General features: G+C 46.3%; 1 protein-coding gene across 1 annotated transcript in view; it reads left to right on the top strand.

Moving 5' to 3' along the window:
- Unc45b (unc-45 myosin chaperone B) overlaps positions 1 to 18,338 on the top strand; it is a 29,059-nt gene extending 10,721 nt beyond the window's left edge. The window contains exons 9-20 of the mRNA XM_003469479.4: positions 1,507 to 1,678; positions 4,295 to 4,595; positions 5,677 to 5,771; positions 5,952 to 6,093; positions 6,728 to 6,868; positions 8,717 to 8,844; positions 9,746 to 9,812; positions 10,588 to 10,701; positions 11,047 to 11,162; positions 11,873 to 11,990; positions 16,016 to 16,171; positions 17,661 to 18,338. Coding sequence (XP_003469527.2) covers positions 1,507 to 1,678; positions 4,295 to 4,595; positions 5,677 to 5,771; positions 5,952 to 6,093; positions 6,728 to 6,868; positions 8,717 to 8,844; positions 9,746 to 9,812; positions 10,588 to 10,701; positions 11,047 to 11,162; positions 11,873 to 11,990; positions 16,016 to 16,171; positions 17,661 to 17,921 — 1,811 coding nt within the window. The 3' untranslated portion in view covers positions 17,922 to 18,338. The remainder of the gene's footprint in view (positions 1 to 1,506; positions 1,679 to 4,294; positions 4,596 to 5,676; positions 5,772 to 5,951; positions 6,094 to 6,727; positions 6,869 to 8,716; positions 8,845 to 9,745; positions 9,813 to 10,587; positions 10,702 to 11,046; positions 11,163 to 11,872; positions 11,991 to 16,015; positions 16,172 to 17,660) is intronic.
- The last annotated feature ends 3,160 nt before the right edge of the window (positions 18,339 to 21,498 follow it).

Below are 21,498 nucleotides of genomic sequence, written 5' to 3'. Positions count from 1 at the left end.
GAGCCTGTCACCCCATCTGCAGTGTAACCACTCTGTCCTTTGTCTTTTTTTATCACTCTGTGCTGTCCTCTTGATGACTCAGTTTTCTGTATAGCAGTAAAGCCAGCATCTAAACGGTGTTCATTCACTCTTTCACTTATTTGGTTTAACTTTGAAGGGAATAAACCAAAACAAAAGAGTGAGAACAATATTGAATTTCAAAAACAAGACAGAAATCCTCTTTAGTTGCTACATTGCATATTGTTATCCCCTAAACAGATGCTCCGATTACCAGCTCCAGGCCTGCAAAGTCAGTCAATAAATATAAGCATTAAATTGTTTTTGTACCTCAGTTGCTATCATCCCAGCTTGTGTTCCTCCAAATAAGCTGGTTGCCTACACCTGGATGGGGGCTGGAGGGCTCTGTTTTTCTCCTAACCCATGCGCTGGCTGGCAGGCTGCCCTGACTTCTTGGTTTTCTTTCTGGCCCATGGCTGCTGCTGGCTCATGGGAAGGGTGGGCTGATTTCTCTTTCACGTATTTTAACAGATACGTGACTACTGAATTTGGAGGAAGCCACTGATGATTCTTTAACCAAAGAGATGAAAAGAGGGGGCTGGGGATTTAGCTCAGCAGCATAAGCGCCTGCCTTGCAAGCATGCAGTCGTGAGTTCGATCCCCGGTACCGGTAAAAAAGAAAAAGAAAAAAAAAAAAAAAAAGATGTCCCAAAGAGATGAAAAGGTACACTAATAGTAAATAACAAATACAGCATCTACTAAATAAATAATAGATACCCATTTGGGACCCCTCCTGTCTCTCAGGAGCTATTCCCCATTCCCCATTCCATTTTCTCCAGGAAATTTTCCTATTCTTAAAAAAATAATAGATATGAATTGACTGATAATGATGTCTCTGTATTGGTGCTAGGTCATTGCCACAGATTATTTTATTATCTGAGTCCTCAAGTGCTATAAGGTAGGTAGGGCTATTTTCATCTTATAACTGAAGACACTGAGGCACGGGGAAAAGAGAACATAAAATAGTCTGGTAGGAAAATGATACATTAATCTGTAGGATATTGGCCCTGTTACAATCCTCGAAGGTCTGCTAGTTTTGATTTTGCCCTTGTGAAAGTAGATCCCAGAGAGGGAAGTGAATACACAAGATCAGACAGAATTAGGTGGACAGCCTGGGTCTCCTGTCCCCCTCCAGTGCCCTGCATTCTATTTTGTTTGTTTGTTTTTTGTTTTTTGAGACAAGCTCTCACTGTTAGCTCAGGCTGGCCTTGAACTCACTTGGTAACCCAGGGTGGCCTTGCACTCACAGCAATCCTCCAGCCTTAGCCTACTGTGTGCTGGGATTACAGGTGTACACCCTCGCTGGGCTTGCCCTGCACTCTGCATAAGCCATGTGCTGCTTGAAAGTAGGGCTGAGTGAAGCCTGTGATAAGACATTGCTGAGTGAGGTGTGTATTTGTGAGGACAAAGTCCAGTCCGGGATCTTACACTTTCTGCTGTCACCTGCAGGCTTGAGGAAGATCCTAAAGGTGGTTGGGCAGGTTCCAGACCTGCCCTCCTGCCTGCCTCTGACTGACAACACCCGCATGCTGGCCTCCATTCTCATAAACAAACTCTATGATGACCTGCGCTGTGATCCAGAGCGGGAGCACTTCCGCAAGATCTGCGAGGAGTACATCACGTGAGTCCTCGGGAGGTCCTGCAGGGTCAGGCTCTGTGTCAGGTATCTATGGCTATGTAACAGGTTAGCCCAACATTTAGCAACTCAAAAGAATGGTAAACACTTCATATCTTGCAGTAGGACAGAAATTCAGCAATGGCTTGGCTGGGTGATTCTGACTCAGGGTTTCTCATGAACCTATTGTCACAGGTTGGGCTGAGCTGCAGCCATCTGAGGGCTGCAGTGGAGAGGGGTCAGGAGAGGCTTCCAAGATGCCACGCTTACATGACTGGTTCTTTGGTGTTGGCTGCGGGTGGCAGGATTTCTCCGTAGGCTCCTGAGGAGTCCTCACCACATGACAAAGAGGAAAAGCATGTCTTCTATTCTCCAGCCTGAAGAGACGCACACCATCAATTCCACCACATTACTTCTAGTCTGGCCTCAAGGGAGAGAATTAGTTCCACTATATGAAGGAGGGAATATCAAAATATTTCCTGACAAGGGCTGTAGCTCAGTGGAGTGCTCCCTAGCATATGCAAGACCCCATCCCCAGGGTTTCAAAAATATTTTTCTGGGCATATTTTATACCCACAACAGGCTCCATGGCTGAAAAGAATGCACATGAGCTCATCAGAAGGAGGCTGGCTCTGTCTAGATTTTTGTAACTGTATGAGTTTGCAGAGTCTAGTCGGAGGCCAGAGGGGAGGACCCTCAGCAGTGGGAGTTTTTGGGACTCCTCGCTGTTACTCCCATCTCAGACCCTCTCCCTGGATCTTGTTTCTCTTCATGTTTCCTCTCCCTTCTCCTCTCGTTGATACATGGCCTTTTACCTCATTATTTCAGTGGTTCTCACTCTTACAAATTGTTCATGAGTGTCTTAGTTACTTTTCTTGTAGGTGGTAAGAAATACTCACTGCCCACAAATTAAAAGAGGAAAGGTTTATTTTAGGTCACAGTTTGTGGAGGTTTCTGTTCATAATCAACTGGGTCCAAGGTGGGGCAGCATGGCTGAGGGGCATGAGAAGAAAGAGTCCGGACAAAGCAGGCGGGAAGCAGTAGACCTTCCTTTCCCTTCTATGTCATCTAGGCTACAAACCTATTGGATGGTGCCACCCACACTCAGGGTGGGCCTTCATGTTATCCACACCCAGAACTATGCCAAACCAGTGGACTAATCCAAAATTTACCATGCCCTTAATCCATTATCCCATACCATGATCTAGTCTCTCCCAAAAGCCCCACCTGGGAGCACATGAGGATCTGGGGGACATTTTGGATACAAACCATAACAATAAAACAGTTATCTACAGGGAGACTCTGGAAGCTACATGCTTAAGAGCAGCCCGGTGAGTTTTAGCTGGGTGGGAGACACCACTTTTATTCTACTTTTCTTTTTTCTTTTCTAGGGGTCAGCAAACTGTTTCTGTAAAGGACCTCAGAGGAAACATCTTAGTCTTTGCAGAACAATCTTTTGCATTTCTGTTGCCCATGTTTTTTAATGCTTTAAAATTGCAAATAGTTCTCAGATGTGCCAACTCCTGCTGTATCCCATAGCACTACTAAAGCATCTCATAGCGTATCCAGTTTTGCCTCTCTTGGCATCGGCTCTGCCTGACGACTTGTTTTACTTTGTTTTTTTGAGACAAGGTCTTGCTATGTAATTCAGTGAACTCACTATGTACCCCAGGTGCCCTTGAACTTATGCTGATTCTCCTGCCTCAGCCTCAGTGCTGAACTTTCAAGCATGTGTCACTACTTTCAGCTGCTTGCTAACTTCTGAAGCCCCTCCTGAGATCCCAGATAGAGTTTCACACTCTCATTTGACAGGCAAAAGCACAGTGTGCCAGGCCCCACCGTGGCTACGGATGTCCCAGAGACATCTCAGCTGCTGGGGAAGTATCTTATTCTTCCTAGGGTAGACAGCATCCAATGACTCAGCCCCACTTGGAAAAACCTTGAAAGGTATCTCCAGCTCCAGACCTCTTTGCAGGCTGAGGCTTTGCGGGCCAGTGCCTCCCTCTGGCCACGCCTGATTCTCTCCATTCCCAACAAGAGCCCTCCCGACAAAACTCCTGCACATCAGTCCCGGAGTCAGAATGTGCTTCCTGAGGACACATTCTGTGACACATTTGTTACCACAACTCTGAGAAGTAGTAGGGCTACCCTCACTTGATAGGTCAAGAACTTAAAGCTCAGAGAGATCCAGTGAACTGTTCAACATGACCCACGGCTGTTTTTATATCTGTATTGGTCAGCTTTCCCATCTCTGGGACACAATATCTGACACCCACAGTTTAGAGGAAGAAAGGCTAATTCATTTCGTGGTTTCAGGGGATTCGATCCACGATCAGCTGTCTCCAAGGCAGGAACATCGTGGAGGGCGCAGCAGATCAAAGCTGCTCAGTTCATGGGGGCCGGGAAGAAGGGTGGGGGAATAGCGCTAGAGAGGGTAGCCACCAGATATAGTAATAAAGGTCTTGCCTCCACGGCTCACCAGGACACACCAAAATGTGCTTTATTAATCCCCTGGGTGGCTCCCAGTCCAATCAAATTGACAATTAAGTTTAATGCTCACGATATCTAACACTCTTTTCACCTTGGGCTGTTTTTTTCAACAACTCTTGTTGTCTGTTTCAGGAGCAAGTTTGACCCCCAGGACATGGATAAAAATGTGATCGCCATCCAGACCGTGTCTGGGATCTTGCAGGGGCCCTTTGACCTGGGCAACCAGCTGCTGGGGATGAAAGGCGTGATGGAAATGATGGTGGCGCTGTGTGGCTCAGAGCGCGAGGCGGACCAGCTAGTGGCCGTGGAGGCCCTCATCCATGCTGCCACCAAGCTCAGCCGGGCCACCTTCATCATCACCAATGGTGTGTCCCTGCTCAAACAGATCTACAAGACCACCAAGAACGAGAAGATCAAGATCCGCACATTGGTGGTGAGTGGGCTTGGTACCCCCTGCTCACCTGGTACCAGATCCATACACCAGGGTCACCAGGATGAGGAGGGGCACATATCAGGGGGCGTCAGCCCTACCCACAGGCTCTGTGGAAGGGGGACATGAGGTGCTGAGTGGACCCTGGCTCACAGGATGTTCCCTGTGCTGTGAGGATGTGAGCATTCATGAGCTGTGTCAGAAAGTGCTTTCAGAGTAGATGCCAACAAGCCAGTTTCCTTAATAAGCATGTTTGGCTCAGTTAAGCCTGTTTTATTTTTCCATTTTTATTTTACTGAAATTATTTTTATTGATTTTTTTCTTTATCTTGTAAACAATTACAGAGATTTCAGTCATTGATCCATTGTTTTTCAAGTCTGTATCAAACTTCTTTATTTTTATTTTTATTTGTTTTGGTCTTTTTCGTTTTTATCGGTACCAGGGATTGAACTCACGACTGCCTGCTTGCAAGGCAGGCGCTTATGCCACTGAGCTAAATCCCCAGCCCCTGTATCAAACTTTTAAAAACTAATTTCAGCTGCTGCTATGGTGAATTTTCTCTTCCATAAGTTTTTTTTTTTTTTTTTTTTTGGTCTTTTTGTTTTCTAACAAGAGTCCAATTTGGTTACATTTAATGAATCTAGACTTGTTCCCCAATGATGACCTTTTGGGCAATTATTGGACCATTGCAAGTGGTTGCTGGATAGGGCTAGGGTACCTATGAGGAGGAATAGGGCAGGTAAAAATGTCCAATTTTTTTTTTTTTTTTTGAGATAAGGTCTCACTGTGTAGCTCAGGCTGGCCTTGAACTTGTGATCTCCCTGTCTCAGCCTCCCGCATGCTGGGAATACAGGTGTGCACCATCATGCCTGACTAAGCCTCCGGCTTTGTGGCCCTCCTCTAACCTAGAGTGTCAGACAGGCATTGCAGAGGCAGTGGTGCCTGAGGTAGTCCTGTGATTCGCACAGAGGTGTGTCCCAGGGGACGAAAATGGGGAGGTACCCTGGCACAGGGACCCATTCGAGCAGGACCTGGCCTCAAGCCTCTGTGTCACCGATCCTGCATGTATCTGCCTTCTCCACAGGGACTCTGTAAGCTCGGCTCTGCAGGTGGCACCGACTATGGTCTCAGGCAGTTTGCTGAGGGGTCAACCGAAAAATTGGCCAAGCAGTGCCGCAAGTAAGCGGGTTGTACCTCCCGCACCCTCTGTGTCTCCGTGGGCTTGTGCATGGGGTCTCGAGGTGCACACAGTGGATATTGCATAAGGAGGGCCTCCACCTGCTCTCTGTTGCCCTGAAGTCACTTTGCTCTTGATGGGAGCCCCAGCCTCTACTAGTGGTTCTCCCTATCCACTTCTAGGTGGCTGTGCAACAGCACCATAGACACTCGGACCCGGCGCTGGGCAGTGGAGGGCATGGCCTACCTCACACTGGATGCTGATGTGAAGGATGACTTTGTCCAGGACATCCCTGCGCTGCAGGCCATGTTCGAACTGGCCAAGGCAAGGGTGGCTCTGATCTCCAGCCACAGCAAAGGGCTTCTGGTCCCAGCTCCACAGGGACTGTCCTGCTGGGCTGTTGTCCTGGCTCAGCCCCTCTACTATGCAACCTGGACCCTTTCCTCTTTCTGGTCCTGATATTAGCTGACTGTAAATGAGCTTGATGCTCTGCATGGCTTCTAGGCAAGGGGGTGGTGAGCAGGAGGACATCCATGTATGTTTGTGTCCCTTAGGCATGAGGTTGCGTGGGAGGGATGGTGCCAGTGTTTCCTCAGCTGCTCTGCAAGTGTGGGAAGAATTTTCCCAGGGCCAGAGCAGAGGGTGTCCAGGGCCCACCTAGTCCCCATCCTGGCAGGTATAAGTGTGGGACTGGGCTTCTGAAAGAGACAGCAAGTAAGGAGCTGGGTAAAACTCCTAGCCACACTCTTGAGGGTGCTGTGAGAGTTCAGGATGAATTTGTGCTCAGGCTTAGTAAGCAGGGCAGGTTCCCCTCCTCTGTAACCCTGTGCTTCTCTGAGATAAGCCCCCACAGCTTGCTCCTTCCAAACCCCCCGCATGCTGGTCAGGAAGCTGTCTTGGGAGAAAAGGCTGCTTCCAAAGTGCTTTTCTGCCTTTCCTCCTAACTTGGTGCCTCCAGACCAGTGACAAGACCATCCTGTACTCAGTGGCCACCACCCTGGTGAACTGTACCAACAGCTACGATGTGAAGGAGGTCATCCCTGAGCTGGTGCAGCTTGCCAAGTTCTCCAAGCAGCATGTGCCTGAGGAGCACCCCAAGGTGGGTATGAACACAGCCTGGCAGCCTGGAAGTCTGCATCATCAGACTTCTGGAAGAGACAGTGGAAGGGAGAAACAGTGTGTGTGTGTGTGATTTGAGGTTAAACTACAGACCATTTGGAGAGGATATGGTGAATTTGCCCACCAGGTGGTTTTAATTTTCTGTCTTGGAAAAAGAGCAATGATTTTGTAGTCTGATCAAACAAATGGAGCCGTGAAGAACATTTTGCAGAGTTTGTTACTGATTTCATGGCTCTGAGATGGTTTCATTTCATATTTCCCAGATGTAAAAAATTGATTTTCTGGGTATCTGGGGTATCTGGATTTGGGGAAGTAGATGCTGACTAGGGAAAGATCTGAATTAGCATTAGCCCAGATGTCACCAACCCCTTTTTGGACCCCCAACGTGAAGGTATGATGAGTCCCTGGACACAAGTATATGATTTGTATGTGATTTAAATATGAATATGTATACAAAATATCCCCAGCCAATAAACCACTTAGATTTTAAAAATGAGCCAAGTGATATGCATGTTTTGCAAACAAAGCAAGAAAGTAGGCAATAGAGAAGAGAAAGTAACCATTCACAATGATGTTCTCTCGGCACCCCCGCCGTTGGCATTTTGGTATGTTGTGTAACTCACTAGAGGCTTTATTTTTCCCTCGTGCATCTTTTTCTCTGTCTCTCCAGCTATAATTAGAATATATTGTCTTGTGTCCAGTCTTGGGAAACTACCTGGCTGGTGTTTTCCTGGGTGTCATCTCTTCTCATTCTCTGAATCTGTTTTTAAAGATTGTGTTTTATCAATCTTTGCCAAAGCTGTGCAGCGTGGTCCCAGCGGGCTCCCAGAGATTGTACATTGCGTTCCCTCTTCCCGACCACATCTGCTCTGAGAATTGTATCACGATAATGACTCAACCTTGGGATGACTTTGTGTTTCCAGTTAAGTCTAAGTTTCCAGCCAAGTTCTAACTTCCTTGGGCATGCCATTCACCCATCTGTGTCTTCTCCATAACTCATTACCCCCACCCTAGTGGAAAGTCAACTTTCAAAAAAAAGAAAAAAGAAAAGCACATCTGGGTCATCTAGGAATTTGGATCTTCTTTCTTTCATTCCACTCCTGTATAAAAAAGAGAGCACTCAGGATTGCTTTTTATCTGGGGCATCAGCTCCCAGAGCTTTGTCCTGGGGGTGCAGAGGGCTAGGCTGAGAAGAGGCTGAAGTTCCCAGTAGCGGAATGGGCTCTGTATTTCTGAGCAGCGAAGGAAACCCGGAGAAGTATTCCGTTCCTATTGTTTCCATAACACATTGCCTCAAATGGTGCACTGAAAACACAAATTGTAAGGCGTTTGGAGGGTGGGTGGGTATAAAGTGTGATCCATCTTAGAAGCAGGTAGATGGTAGGATGTACTGGTTTGCTGTTCTTTTTGTTTCAGTTGGCAGAAGTCCTAAAATTTGTTCACCTGAGCTAAAGTCAAGGTGTTGGCAAGGCTGGTTCCCTCTGGCATCCTATTCCTTACCAGCTTGGAGAGGCTGCCTATGTTCCTTGCCTTGTGACCTTGACCCACTCCAACCTCTTCTTCTGTTGTCATTTTTCTAGTATTTACTCTGATCTTACTGCTTTGTGGTGATATTGTGGTTGTTTTGGGGCCACCTAAATTATCAAGATTAATCTCTCTTGTCTTGTAAGGTCACATGTTCTCAGGTTCCTGGGATAAAGTTGCAGATATCTCTGGGGACTATGACTTAACTTACCACAAGAAATCAGATGCATAACACCTTTACTTCCAGTACAATTTGGCCTGATGCCCAGGCCCTTTCCCCACGGCTACCCTTTCTTCTTCCTAGGACAAGAAGGATTTCGTAGACATTCGCGTGAAGCGGCTCCTGAAGGCAGGCGTTATCTCCGCACTGGCCTGCATGGTGAAAGCAGACAGCGCCATCCTTACTGACCAGACCAAGGAGCTGCTGGCCAGGTGCCACTGCAGCGGGCTGGGACTGGGGTCTGCAGGCTGGCCCGGAGTCTGGGTGGAGGATGGAAGTGTTGGGGCCTAAGTGAGAGCCTGAGCTGCTGGGTGTCCCAGAGAAGAGACTTAAGGGAATCAGCACTGAAATGTGACATGACAGAGCAGGTGACCACAGGTGGAAGTTTGCATCAGGAGGGGGTCACTGTCCACTCTGTTTCTCTTGTTCCCAGAGATTAAAGGCACAGTGTTTGGCCAGCATGGCAGGGGACAGATGTATCACAGTTACAGGACAATGCAGTGGGTGCCGTGACAGGGAAGCACAGATTGTTGGTGGAAGCACAGGCAGTGTCACCCAGCCAGCCAGCCTGGAGGGCATATGAGGGCAGCCAAGAAGGCTTCCTGGTGGAGGGGACAGCTCAGTGGAGCCCTGAAGGAACAAAACAAGTCTCTGAAATGCAGGGAGGGAAGGGTTCCAGGCAGAGAGAATAGGATACACAAACACACCAAGAACAGAGGGAGAATGAAAGGATTTGGGGGTTCCCCTGTGATACGCCTGAGGTTTGCAGTGTTTGGGAGAAAATACAGCTAGATGAGACCTGAGAGAGGAGGCCAGGGCCAGACTGAAGGTAGAGAATTTCTCCTGGGGAGAAAGGAGCTGCCAGGATCCCATGGTTGTCTCCGCAGGGGAATGGGTGTCCCACAGTCCCGCTAGGCCTTACTTCCTCCCCTGCCCTGTACATCCATGTCAGCATCTTCCCTGGGTGGCTCATTCTGGGCACTGGCAGGCAGGGTCCCCTCTCCAGGCTTTCCCTGTTGGTTCTTGGCTTTTCCCAGCTCTGACTGGCAGGGCTGGGATGCTTGGAAAAGGTACAGGTGCACTAAATATCTTCCTCTGACCTTGGCCCCGCAGGGTATTCCTGGCACTGTGCGAAAACCCAAGGGACCGAGGTACCATTGTGGCTCAGGGTGGCGGCAAGGTAATTGGGTAAGATAAAGTTCACCCTAGAAGGTGATCTGCCACAGTTGAGCGCACACTGTGCGTCTGTGCACGCATGTATGGGTGCATGTATCGTGTATGCTTGTTGCCTGGCTCAAGAATCATGTCCTCCCAACCTGCCCTGACCTGGAGCACAGCCACTCAGTTATCTCCACCATCTCCACCTCAAGCCAATCTGCTCGACTTGAGGATATCATGGTAATGTACTCTGCAATCCCATTTATCTTCCCTGCTGTTGGAAAGAAGCCTGATGCAAAGGTAGAGACTATAGACTTTTCTCACAGACTCGAGTTTAGTACTGATTTTTCCCTTTTTGGCTGTATGAATTGGGTCAGATTATTTACTTTTCTTGAGTGACAGTTGCTTCATCTGTAAAGTGGGTGGGAGGCTCACATTTATTTTCAGAATGTCACAGAGATTGTAAGTGTGAATCTCCTAGTAGGTCCTCAGTAAATGGCTGCTGTTGATTAGGTGTTGCTTAGGCAAAAACTAAAAATTCCAATGATTGATTATTGCCCTAAAAGCTGAAGGAACATATGGATGGGTGGGAGGAAGTACAGTGGCCTTGATGGGCACTGGGATCCAGGAAATGAATCCATGATTAACTATTTGGTTGTCTTCTGTGATTCTCAAGGGCTAGTGATGTTGCAGCGTCTTACTGAACTTCTGATGGGACAGAGAGACAGTTGGAGTAGCGGCTCAGGAGGGCTCTCCGGATGTCTGTGGCTGAGTAATGACCACATCCTTTCTTGCAGGCTCTGATCCCCTTGGCTTTGGAGGGCACAGACGTGGGCAAGGTAAAGGCAGCCCACGCTCTTGCCAAGATTGCTGCTGTCTCCAACCCAGACATTGCCTTCCCTGGGGAGCGGGTGAGTATTTGGGGTGGGTGGCCTGGAACAAGGGTCTCATAAGGCCTTTCCCTTCACCTTCCTGGCCTGGGAGAGCAGTACAGTACTGTCATGGATAGGGGATGTATTGGAGGCTCTTGACTCCAGGTTTGGCTTTGCCTCTGGAAACAGGATTGATCTCCCAGAAACTGAGTTATTTCCCCTATAAAGTCAAGGAAATAATCCTTCCTTTCAGCATCATTGTGAAGATTAAGTCAGAGATCATATGGGAAAGTGCTTTGTAAATCTAAAGCTGGCCACCTATAAATGCAAGGGATTAGGGAATGTGGTCCCCACATGACCCCATTATGACCTCCCCGTCCACAGGTGTATGAGGTGGTGAGGCCCCTGGTAAGTCTCCTGGACACTCAGAGGGATGGGCTTCAGAACTATGAGGCTCTCCTAGGCCTTACCAACCTGTCTGGACGGAGTGACAAGCTCCGGTGAGTGGGATATGGGGGTAAGGGAAAGGGACGGGGTGGAGACAAGGGTCCCAGAAAGTATTTGGCTGAAATTTCACACACACATTGTATGCTACAACTGCTCTCCTTGGAGGACAGTGTCAAAGGTATAGGGCAGGAGCAGCAGTGGGAAGGATTTGAGTTTATATCTGGGGAAACCTCTCCTCTCCTCTCCTCTCCTCTCCTCTCCTCTCCTCTCCTCTCCTCTCCTCTCCTCTCCTCTCCTCTCCTCTCCTCTCCTCTCCTCCCTTCTCCTCTCTTTTCCCCTCCTTTCTTCTCCTGTTTCTTCGGTTATTTTCTTCTCTAGAACATTGTCTTCATTCTCAGATGCATTTTTCCCCTCATCATCACAAGGTAGCTCCCAATTTCCCATCTTGGTATCATGTCCAGCTGGGAAAAGAGGGAGAAAGAGAAGATTTCTCTATCTTAATAATGCAAAAGTCTCCAGTGGGATTACAAATTCAGCCCAGAATCCATTACAGGGACGGGATTGTTATGTCATTTGGTTTGTTCCTATTGGTGCCCCTTTCACAGCTGGGAACAGGCTCAATGCTGCCCACATGTCCTGGCTGAGGCACTGAGGATGTGGGAAGGATGGCACCAGGATGGAGGAGGAGTGCCTTTGGGTAGCCAAAAACCCTGATGCTCACTACAGAGAACTCAAAGTCCTTCTTCTCTGTCCTTCCACCCAGACAGAAGATCTTTAAGGAGAGGGCCATGCCGGACATCGAGAACTACATGTTTGAGAATCATGACCAGCTGCGGCAGGCGGCCACTGAGTGCATGTGCAATATGGTGGTCAACAAGGAGGTGAGACTGGGTGTGAGCTGGGCCCAGAGGGTCAGGGCAGCAGCCAGGCCCGTGATGAGACTGGGAGCTGTGGCGTTGGTACTAAAGCAGCATGCTGAGGTTGTGGGTGTAGCTCAGTGGTGGAGGGCTTGTCTCGCTTGTGCAAGGCCTTAGGATCCCCAGCACCACAAAAACAAAAAGCAAACACCAATGTAGCATTTTAGCCAGAGAAGTCAGGTGTTTCTCTGAATCTTTCCTGGCTTACAGCCCCTCCTCTGGGGCCACAACATAATCAAACTAGGGCTTTGACTCCAAAGCTTGGACTAGGTGAGTTGAAAGGTAATATTTCCCTAAGTCACTTAGGCCTGAATAACACGAGAGCAAAGCAGATTTCAGACAAAGACCTCTTAGAAGTCGAGGACATTAGGTCATTTGTATTTAAGAAAGTTTCTTTATCAGTAGAGGAAATACCAAAATAGTTATAAGACATTTTAGAATATTTAAAACGTTAATCTTTAATGCGCTATTACTGCTTCCTTAGAAATTGCAATGTGGTAATCCCAGAATAATAATAGGGTTTATAAAAATAAAATGGTTCCAGGGGTAGTAGCACATGCTTGTAGTTCCAACACTTGGGAGACTAAGGCAGGAGGATCACCGCAAGTTCAAGGCCAGCCTGGGCTACACAGTGAGTTCAAGGCCAGCCTAAACTACATGGCAAGACTCTGTCTCAAAAAATTTTTTTCAGAACATGCCATAAGGCCTCTAGGTCTAGTACAGAGACAAATTCTAGTCATTTACTTCGTCTCTTGTTAAGGTTTATTTTTATTTTTTTTAAATTTTATTTAAGGAGAAAAGAAAAAAAAAGCAGAGAAAGGGTACAAGTTATACAGATTTACAGAAAAAAAATAAACAGTAGGAAATCACTAGTTAATGGATTACATATTGTCATCTTAGAAATAATTGTTCAAGTCACAAAATTAAAGCTTGTAAAGTGGACATTCCAACAATGATACTGCAAACAGTTCTGTTCAATGATCCAATAAAACTCTGTGATATCATTTTCTATCTTATACACTTAAATATACATGCAGTTATATAGTTTAGAGCACTTTCTTTTCCTCTCTTTTGTACAATGACTATTACACATTTTGGGTTTCATTGCTCCCACAGTTCTTATTACTTTTTTGGAAGAGAGTAAAACCAAATGTGACATAACAGAACAGAATCGGTCAAGTCAAAAGGGTGGACATAATAGATAATGTAAAAACATAATACAAGGTGATCAACAATGGTTACCATAATGCCTCCCACTATCTCTAATAGAATTGCCTATATCATTAGTTATAATAAAATTGAACAAAACAGTAAAGAACAAAACTGACAAAACCAAAACATTGGAGACATTGTAGGTCTTCAAAAGTAGATAAAAGTCAACAAGAATGGGCGTTATAATGAATCTCATTATCTTCACAGCTGATGCCTAAACTTTCGAACCTGATACTATCCAGCAAAACAGAATAGGGGAACATCAGTCAAAAACAAGATGGTGAGAGTAATACAGGGCTTTAAATCGAGATAATGGAAAGTCAAAGTGGGTTACTATAATATATCCTGCTATTTTTATTTATTTTTCCTTTAATTAAAAGGATAAAAATAAAAAAGTAAATAATGGAGTGGAGATTGAGATAAAAGAGGGCATAACAGCGAAACAGTGCAGATCAAAACATAACCATTTAAGCAGAATAGTGTTTCACCACCAGATAATCCTTGACCTAAAAGTAGTTACCATATTGTCTCTTTCCTTGAAATCCTTGAGTATAACTTCGTATACTGTAGCATTAAATATATCAAAACAATGTAAAACCATTTAAGAGAATGACAGCATTACAGAGTATTTAGAATCGACTAACAGAAAATGAACAATGGTTTCTGTATAATCTCCTTGTCTTTAAAAGGTTTTTGCTTATACTATCATGCATAATAAAATCCAATAAGATACAACCTATTTAGACCATTGGAGACAGAAGAACAAAAGCTTGATGAGACTTCAAAACAAGATGATACTAAATCAGTATTACCTATTAAGATGTCATTTTCTCCAAAATAGCTGTTCCTATCATCCAATCTTCTCTGCCTCATTTCTGTTGAGCTCTTTTTCTGTCAGTAGCTGTCAGTTTGTCTTCTTCATTTTGTTCTCTGCTCCATTCGTTGTGGCCTCTCCGCCACTATTTCTGGATTCTTTGTATTTTTCTTTTTTTTAGAATATCCTGCAATACTCTCTGTAGAGTTGAATTGGTGGTTGCAAATTCCCCCAGTTCTTCTTTATCCTGGAAGCACCTTGTTTTTCCATCAATTTCCAGGGACAGTTGTGCAGGATATCTCAATCTTGGCTGGAGATTATTATCTTTCAAAGCTTGAATTATTTCCCCCCATGCTCTTCGTGATTTGATGGTTTGTGCAGAGAAATCTGCTGTAATTCTGATGGGTGTTCCCTTGTAAGTGGTCTGTTTCTTGTCTCTGACAGCTTTTAATATTCTGTTCTTGTATTGAATTTCTGGAATTTTTATTATTATTTGCCTGGGTGTTGCTCTGTTTCTTGTTAAGGTTCTTGTTCTTGTTAAGGTTTAGCTGAGCCTATTTGGTACTATTCCCTCAGGTACAGTAGGTCTCCAGCTGAGCCCCTGCTTGGTAGGAAGGGAGGCCAGTGGCCCTTCTGACTTGAAACTGACTTTCTTGCCCCGATACTTAACTCAAGTCTTGGATTTTTCCCCCTGTCATTGGAGGAAATCCCAGCCTGTGAAAATTGTGAAAGTCAGGAAATATAGGAATCAGGGCCCACGATGGGGCTGGCCCAAGCACTAGCAGAGGCAGTAATGCAAGAGAAAGAGAATGTATCCAAGGAGATGGGTGAGGATGGTGGGGTAAAAAAAAGGTGAGGGGACAGGCAGCCTCCCCTGGGAAAGGAGAGGTTGGTTGTTGCTGCAGCCACCAAGGTCAATAGGAAAGAGGCTTCTGTTTGCCCAACACGTCATAGTCTCACTTGGGTGGAGTGGCTCTCTTCCAAGCAGTGACTCAGGGATCCAGGTTTTCTCTGTCACTGAGAACTGCTCACTCTCTGCTGCCCTGGGTGAGGTCTCCATTATGTAGTAAATGGGGTGCAACCATAGAAGAGGCACCTGGAATAGTCATCTAGGGTGGCCTGCAGAACCACACCTCCCCTCTGTGAGGACGAGGCCATGGCCACAGCACGGGGCAAGAGGAGAATGAATGCTTGGCTGGGCAGCTGCTTCCCCGGTGACAACTGTGCCCCACAAGCTTCTTCCACTGCTCCAGCTTCAGGGAGATGCAGGTGGAGGGTGTTACCTGAGGCTGTGACCTTTGTCCCCTTTTGAAGCTCCACATTTTGGGTCCAATGAAATGGCATCAAGCTTGACCAGCCTGATTTTACTATAGAACAGAGCATAGAGTAGCAAGATGCTGTGAGAACTTGATACCTGCCTAGGAGTGGGGTGGAGACATAGGGCAGGGCCCTGGGCCTTGGTTGGCTCTTCTGCTTTCAGGTCCTTGGAAAGCCTCTCTGTCACCTGGTGGACAGTACAGCACTTGTCCCTTACTAGGTAAATACTTCTTTGTCCCTGCTCCTTCCCAGGTCCCTCTGCTTTCAGAACCTGCAGAATTCATTGGGTAGCAGACTGGGAAGGCCCAGGGCTGTGGACAAACATTCCAGTCCTCCCTACAGGGAAGTGAAATAACCCCTCTGTCTTATTCACCCTGTAAACATCCTGCCTGCCTCTTTGTCCCACTGAGGCTAGAGGTCACTGAATATAAACAAGAGAGTACAGCTAGCTAAATAGGGAGTCCCCTACTGGAGGAATTTTCAGCCTTTTCCTCCAGCCAATCAGAGAAGGCCTCCTGGGAGAGGTGGCATGGGTATGTTGCTCAAAGAAGGAAGACTCTGAGTCGGTCAGAGAAGTTGAGCTGCACCAGGAGGCACAAATAAGTGAGAGACTCTTTTCTCTGAGCTATGCACTTGCGTCCTCCAGGTTCAGGAGAGGTTCCTGGCAGATGGGAATGATCGGCTGAAGCTGGTGGTGCTACTCTGTGGAGAGGATGATTACAAGGTGCAGAATGCAGCTGCTGGGGCTCTGGCCATGCTGACAGCCGCACAGAAGAAACTATGCCTCAAGATGACCCAAGTGGTGAGTGTGGGTCCTGGGGACAGGAAAGGGCTGGGTGGGATCTAGAGGCTCCCCCAACCCTAGACCAAGCAAAGCAGATGCACTGTAGGGGAGGGAAAGAACTCATTCAGAACTGCTGACCTACTCCTGGCCACTTCTTCACTCTTACTGAAAAACTCAGAATTCTTGGCTACATTCCTGTCCCATCATGGACATCCTAGAGGACATGGGAAGCATCCCAGGCCTACCTTTTGTACAACTTCATGGTCATGTTGCGCAGTGGACATCCCTACAGTCTCATATTCGCTGGAAGACACCCGGGGAAATCAGGCAGTGGCTTCTCCTTCCTTGGGATCCCATCCTGATTGAGTTCCTACCACCCCTTCTATTAAGTCCTCAAGGATATGTTGGGGAGAATGGGCCTGTGTCCATTATCAGCCACACATCAGCGCAGAAACTTTCCCTGAACCCTGCCACAACTAGCTGAATGCTCATCTCTTTCCTTACAATGGGAGACTCACTGTGGAGTTACGAAACTGCGTAGACCAAATGTTTGCTTTTTCTTCCCCTCTGCGTCTGTCCCCACCTGAGAGCAGCACACATAGAAAGCAATTTCTGGTGACAGCTGGTGGGTGAAAAAGGCCAATGGGCAAGTGTGTGGACTGGTGTAAGTCTTCATCCCTCCCGGCATTCACTTGTTGAACATTTGCTACACTCCAGCCGCTGTGCTAAGCTGTTTCCCTGACCCATCTTGTTAAGTCAGCACAGTGTCAGAGGTAGGCAGAGCCCATGGCGGATGAGGCTCCCAAGGCTTCAGGAGGGTGAAATAACATAGCTGAGGCTGTACAATTGGTAAGTGCTGAGCTGGGACCTGAGACTGGACTCTCTGACTCCAAACCCAGGCAGCTGCTTATTCTACCTACTGTCTTTTGTGTGTCCATGGAGTGACACAGGAATCAGCCTCCTGGTTCTCCTCCCAGCTTTAATTACTGCCTCTCTCATCCTTGCTCAGTAGTCTAGAGTCCTGCTTTTGCACACACAGTGGTTGGATGTCTTCACAATTGTGGATGGGAGATGGAGGGAGAGTGGAGGGAGAGTGGAGGAGAGGATTCACAACAGGCTCTTGTGAGGTCCTGGTCAAAGCTGAGGCTGGTAGACAGCATGCCCATGTGTGCCTGGAGAGCTCATCTCAAAGAGCACCTGGCTTGGCAGAGGCAGGTCTTGCCCATATACCCAGGATAAAATCTTCTTTTCTGAGTTCCCTGGAAGGAAAGCATCTCTGGAAGGAAAGGATCCCCATTCCTTTCAGACAAGCAGTAGATCTGTCTCTTTAGTTTTCAAGCAGCTTGGAAAATAGAGGGAGGATGTCAATTTTCTCTTATGTCCAGATATGTGACCATGGCTAAGTTACTTAGCTGGGGACCTGGATTCCTGTTTATCTCATCTATAAATCTCTTGCATTCTCCCCAATGATTCTGTGAATCTTTCTTTCCCTGTTTTCCCTCCCCAGACACCTCAGTGGTTGGAGATTCTGCAGCGGCTTTGCCTGCATGACCAGCTCTCAGTCCAACACCGGGGCCTGGTCATTGCCTACAACCTGCTGGCAGCCGATGCTGAGCTGGCCAAGAAGCTGGTGGAGAGCGAGTTGCTGGAGATACTGACTGTGGTGGGCAAACAGGAGCCAGATGAGAAGAAGGCGGCAGTGGTTCAGACAGCCCGGGAATGTCTCATCAAGTGCATGGATTATGGCTTCATTAAGCCAGCGTCATAGACGGGGGCCCACTGAGGTGTTGGGGCGGGTCCTATACTGTGCAGAATCCTGAGCGGGATGCTCCTGGAGTGTCAGTTCATCTTGGGATCATAGCAGAGACAGTGAAGTCTCAATATAAAGGAAAGACCTGGTTGTTTCCTGAATTGTGAATCTTTATCCTGGGAAAGTTTGATTATTTTTGATTATTTTACTGACTCTTTTTCCTCCTGTTATATATATATATATATATATATATATATATATATATATATATATAATGTTCTAAAAATTCCTAGAATAATTTTTTTCATGATAAGAAAACAGGTTGAGTAATTCTTTCTGTACCCATTCTAAAGGCCAGAATATTGACTGAAGTATGGTAAGGTAAGAACTAACAGGTGTGTGACCGTAAAGATTAAAGCTCTTGTATTGGAATGCTGATCTGTGCTAGTTTTTATGCCTTCTCTTACATACCACGTCCAGAAATGCATGTTTCAGCTGCAGCACCCTGTCCCTGCTCCAGGATGGAAACTTAGTTTGTGTTCAACTGCGTGACATAATCTTTGCAATTTTCTTGGTAAATTCTTCCAAGCAAAATGGACATGGTGGATATATAAATGAGATCAGCTTGAAGTACTTCAAGCAAAATATGATCTACTGATGCATAGATCTTCGTCACCTAGAGAAAGAGCTGACATTGTCAGACCCAGGGGTTCAAATGTCACCACTAATATTATTCCCCATGTGTCTTTTTTTTCTCATCTTGCCTCCTCAAGTCTTGGATCTGTTTACTCCCAGAGATACAAGTGCTCCTCAGCCTTGCCACCTACTGCTCATGCCCCTTACCCTCTTGGGCCTGCTCCAAGGTCGGGGTAGGACCCTTTCAGAGGACCTGGAACAATGTGAAAATATTTGTTTTTGTTTTCTCTGAACCCCAACACCAGGTCCTATCACCACTGGTGGCCAGCTCTTGGGGTCCTGGTAGGGCTAAGACTCTGCCTTAGATGCATGTCTTGATGATTTCAACAAGAAGAAATGAAGATTGGGAAAAAGACATTTTGAGAGACAGACAGAGAGATCGAGAGAGAGAGAGAGAGAGAGAGAGAGAGAGAGAGAGAGAGAGAGAATTTGCAGACACAGAGGCTGGATTTCCTTCTTATTTCTTGCCGTTACCCACAGACACACATTTCCCAGGTCTGGGAAGGGGACAGGGAGGCCCTGGACAGTTTGAACAGCAACCCACAGTCAGGTAGAAGATGGATCTCAATACAATAAAATGGCAAATGCCACAGGAAGAAGGCCCTCCCTTTTCTGTATACCAATATACCTCTGTGGTGCTCATTATTAGAGTTCCAAGAGCTGTAGGATGTTTTCCTTAGTACTGAAATCTAAAATCCAATATAATTGAATATCAAGGTAATAGATTTTCTTATAGTTCATAAACATGAAAGATTTCAGAGGAAGCAGACACACTATGAGCCAAGTTTCTGAGATCCACACAAGAGAGGAGAGTTTTGAGTCTTGGATGCAAATTGGTTCCTGGATCACTTACAAGAGGATGATTGCTGTGAGCCCATGCCTGGAGAGTCTCCTAAAGGAATGGTATGAGTAGGGAGGGCAGGATCTCAGCCAGCCTATACCTCACAAAAACCCACTGGACTCCTGGGGGAACCAGTCTAGAGCTGACACATGCAAAGAGCTCTCTTCTCCCCTCCATTTGTGTGAGTGAGGGAACCAGGAAGATATCCTCTGGGGCAGAATCTGAGGCATGGGGTAGAGCTACTGGAAGGCAGACAAAGGGTCTTTCTCCCTCAGGTCTGGAAAGGAGGCCTTAGGACTGACATGATGAAGGCTACACTGGGCATGCAAATTTAACTGTAAGAGGTGCATGCGTGTGTGTGTGTGTGTGTGTGTGTGTGTGTGTGTGTGTGTGTACGTGTTTTAAATACTTGGATACAAAACCCAGGACACCTACCGTCTCACCAGGAGTCCTGTGACATTCTGCCTTCTTCTATTTGTCCTTCTTGGAAATCCATCATCAGGCTAGGGGACATCAATCAAGCCTGGGGACTCCCCTCAGGTAAGGGCAGGTATTGTCAGCTTGCTGAAGTGTGCCGAAGTGAAGCTAACTGTGACTGACTGGGTGGGTGAATCAACGCACCTAGTGCTGAGTTACACTGATGTCACTTTCGGTACTGCACAGAAGGTTTGTAAACAAAACCTTAAAGTAAAAAAGGAAAACTAGCCAACAGTAATAGATGCTGTGGCAAGAAAGGAGCAACAGCTACTTGGTGGCTTGGGAAGCTACCAGCAGGTGGCAGTTATCTGTGAGTGTTGGCTGGGGTAAGAGGGTACCTGTTCCCACACAGTTTCTGCAGGTAGAGTAAGAATTCCTGCGACCAAGCCATTGGGGAAGGCCAGAACCCCATGCAAGGCAGGGCTGTGGGTAAGAAATGTTAGTTCACGTGAAACACAGATTCCTAAACAGTTGAGTGAAGATTTTATTATCTCTGTGTGTCTGGAAGAAGATGGACTCGTTTTTTCTGCCTGTAGCTCAGCAAGCCTTCACTCAGCTCCATAAGTCTGTTCAGTGGGTCAGTTTCAATGTCATCAGAACACATCCAATAGTTAAACAAGCCACCAGGATTAAAGCAGTGAGTGATTACTTTCATAGGATACAAAGGTAGTCTCCGAAACCTGTGTTTTCTACAATTCCCCTTTGCTAGACATGACCTTTGAGAAAACACTTTGTTCAAAATTTCAAAATTTTACAATTTTCTCTGCTATCTTGCAGCTATAAAATGTTACAGGGACATTAGCTGCTTCTCTTGCTGAGTTTGTTGTTCTTGTTTCTCACCCAGACCTGTAATTTTCAGTACTTAGTGCTATGATTTCACTAGCAGTTTTGGAGAACAAAAAGGTCCAATCCCCCAAATTTCATAACTTTGAATCTACAAAGAAATGATCAGGATGGAATTAGTACTATCAGGTGTTTCACACCTCCAGGAGGTTCCATAAACATGGGTCTCTAGAATACAGGTTCTAACACAGACCTCATTTAAGAAAATACAGCTCTGTAACAGGAGGCACCTATTGTCCATTTCTTTCCAGATATTTACAGTAATAATGTTTATGAAATTTAAAAATTAAAGTTGTACGTGTGCATACTATTGAAAGTTAAGTAGTTCTGAAAGAATTGGTATAAAATTGGCCAACTTGCAAGGTATGGTGGTACACGCCTGTAATTCCAGCACTCGGGAGGTTGGGGCAGGAGGATGGCTGTGAGTTCAAGGCCAGCCTGGGATGCAGTGAAGGCTTGTCTCAAAAAGACAAAATTAATAAATAAATACAATCAACAGTCTTTCGTCTCATGTCTCTTCCTACTGCCAGGGTGAACCACCTTGAAGTTTCTTCTGGTATTCACATCTAAATGGTGTAGCTTTTGGTCTTAAGTAGATTTTATCTATTTTTGAAAGATTTAGCTTCTCTCTGTCACCTCTCCTCACATCCTGCCAATATGATGTTACTGTCATTTTGGGTTAGAACCATGCTCATCTTTCACCTTGGTGTGACTATTCACACAGGCATGGGGCAGGAT

The sequence above is a fragment of the Cavia porcellus genome, unplaced genomic scaffold (assembly GCF_034190915.1).
Source record: "Cavia porcellus strain 051 isolate PalLab524CR breed Dunkin Hartley unplaced genomic scaffold, mCavPor4.1 scaffold_6, whole genome shotgun sequence".
NCBI lineage: Eukaryota > Metazoa > Chordata > Mammalia > Rodentia > Caviidae > Cavia > Cavia porcellus.
This window is presented reverse-complemented; position numbering and strand designations above follow the sequence as displayed.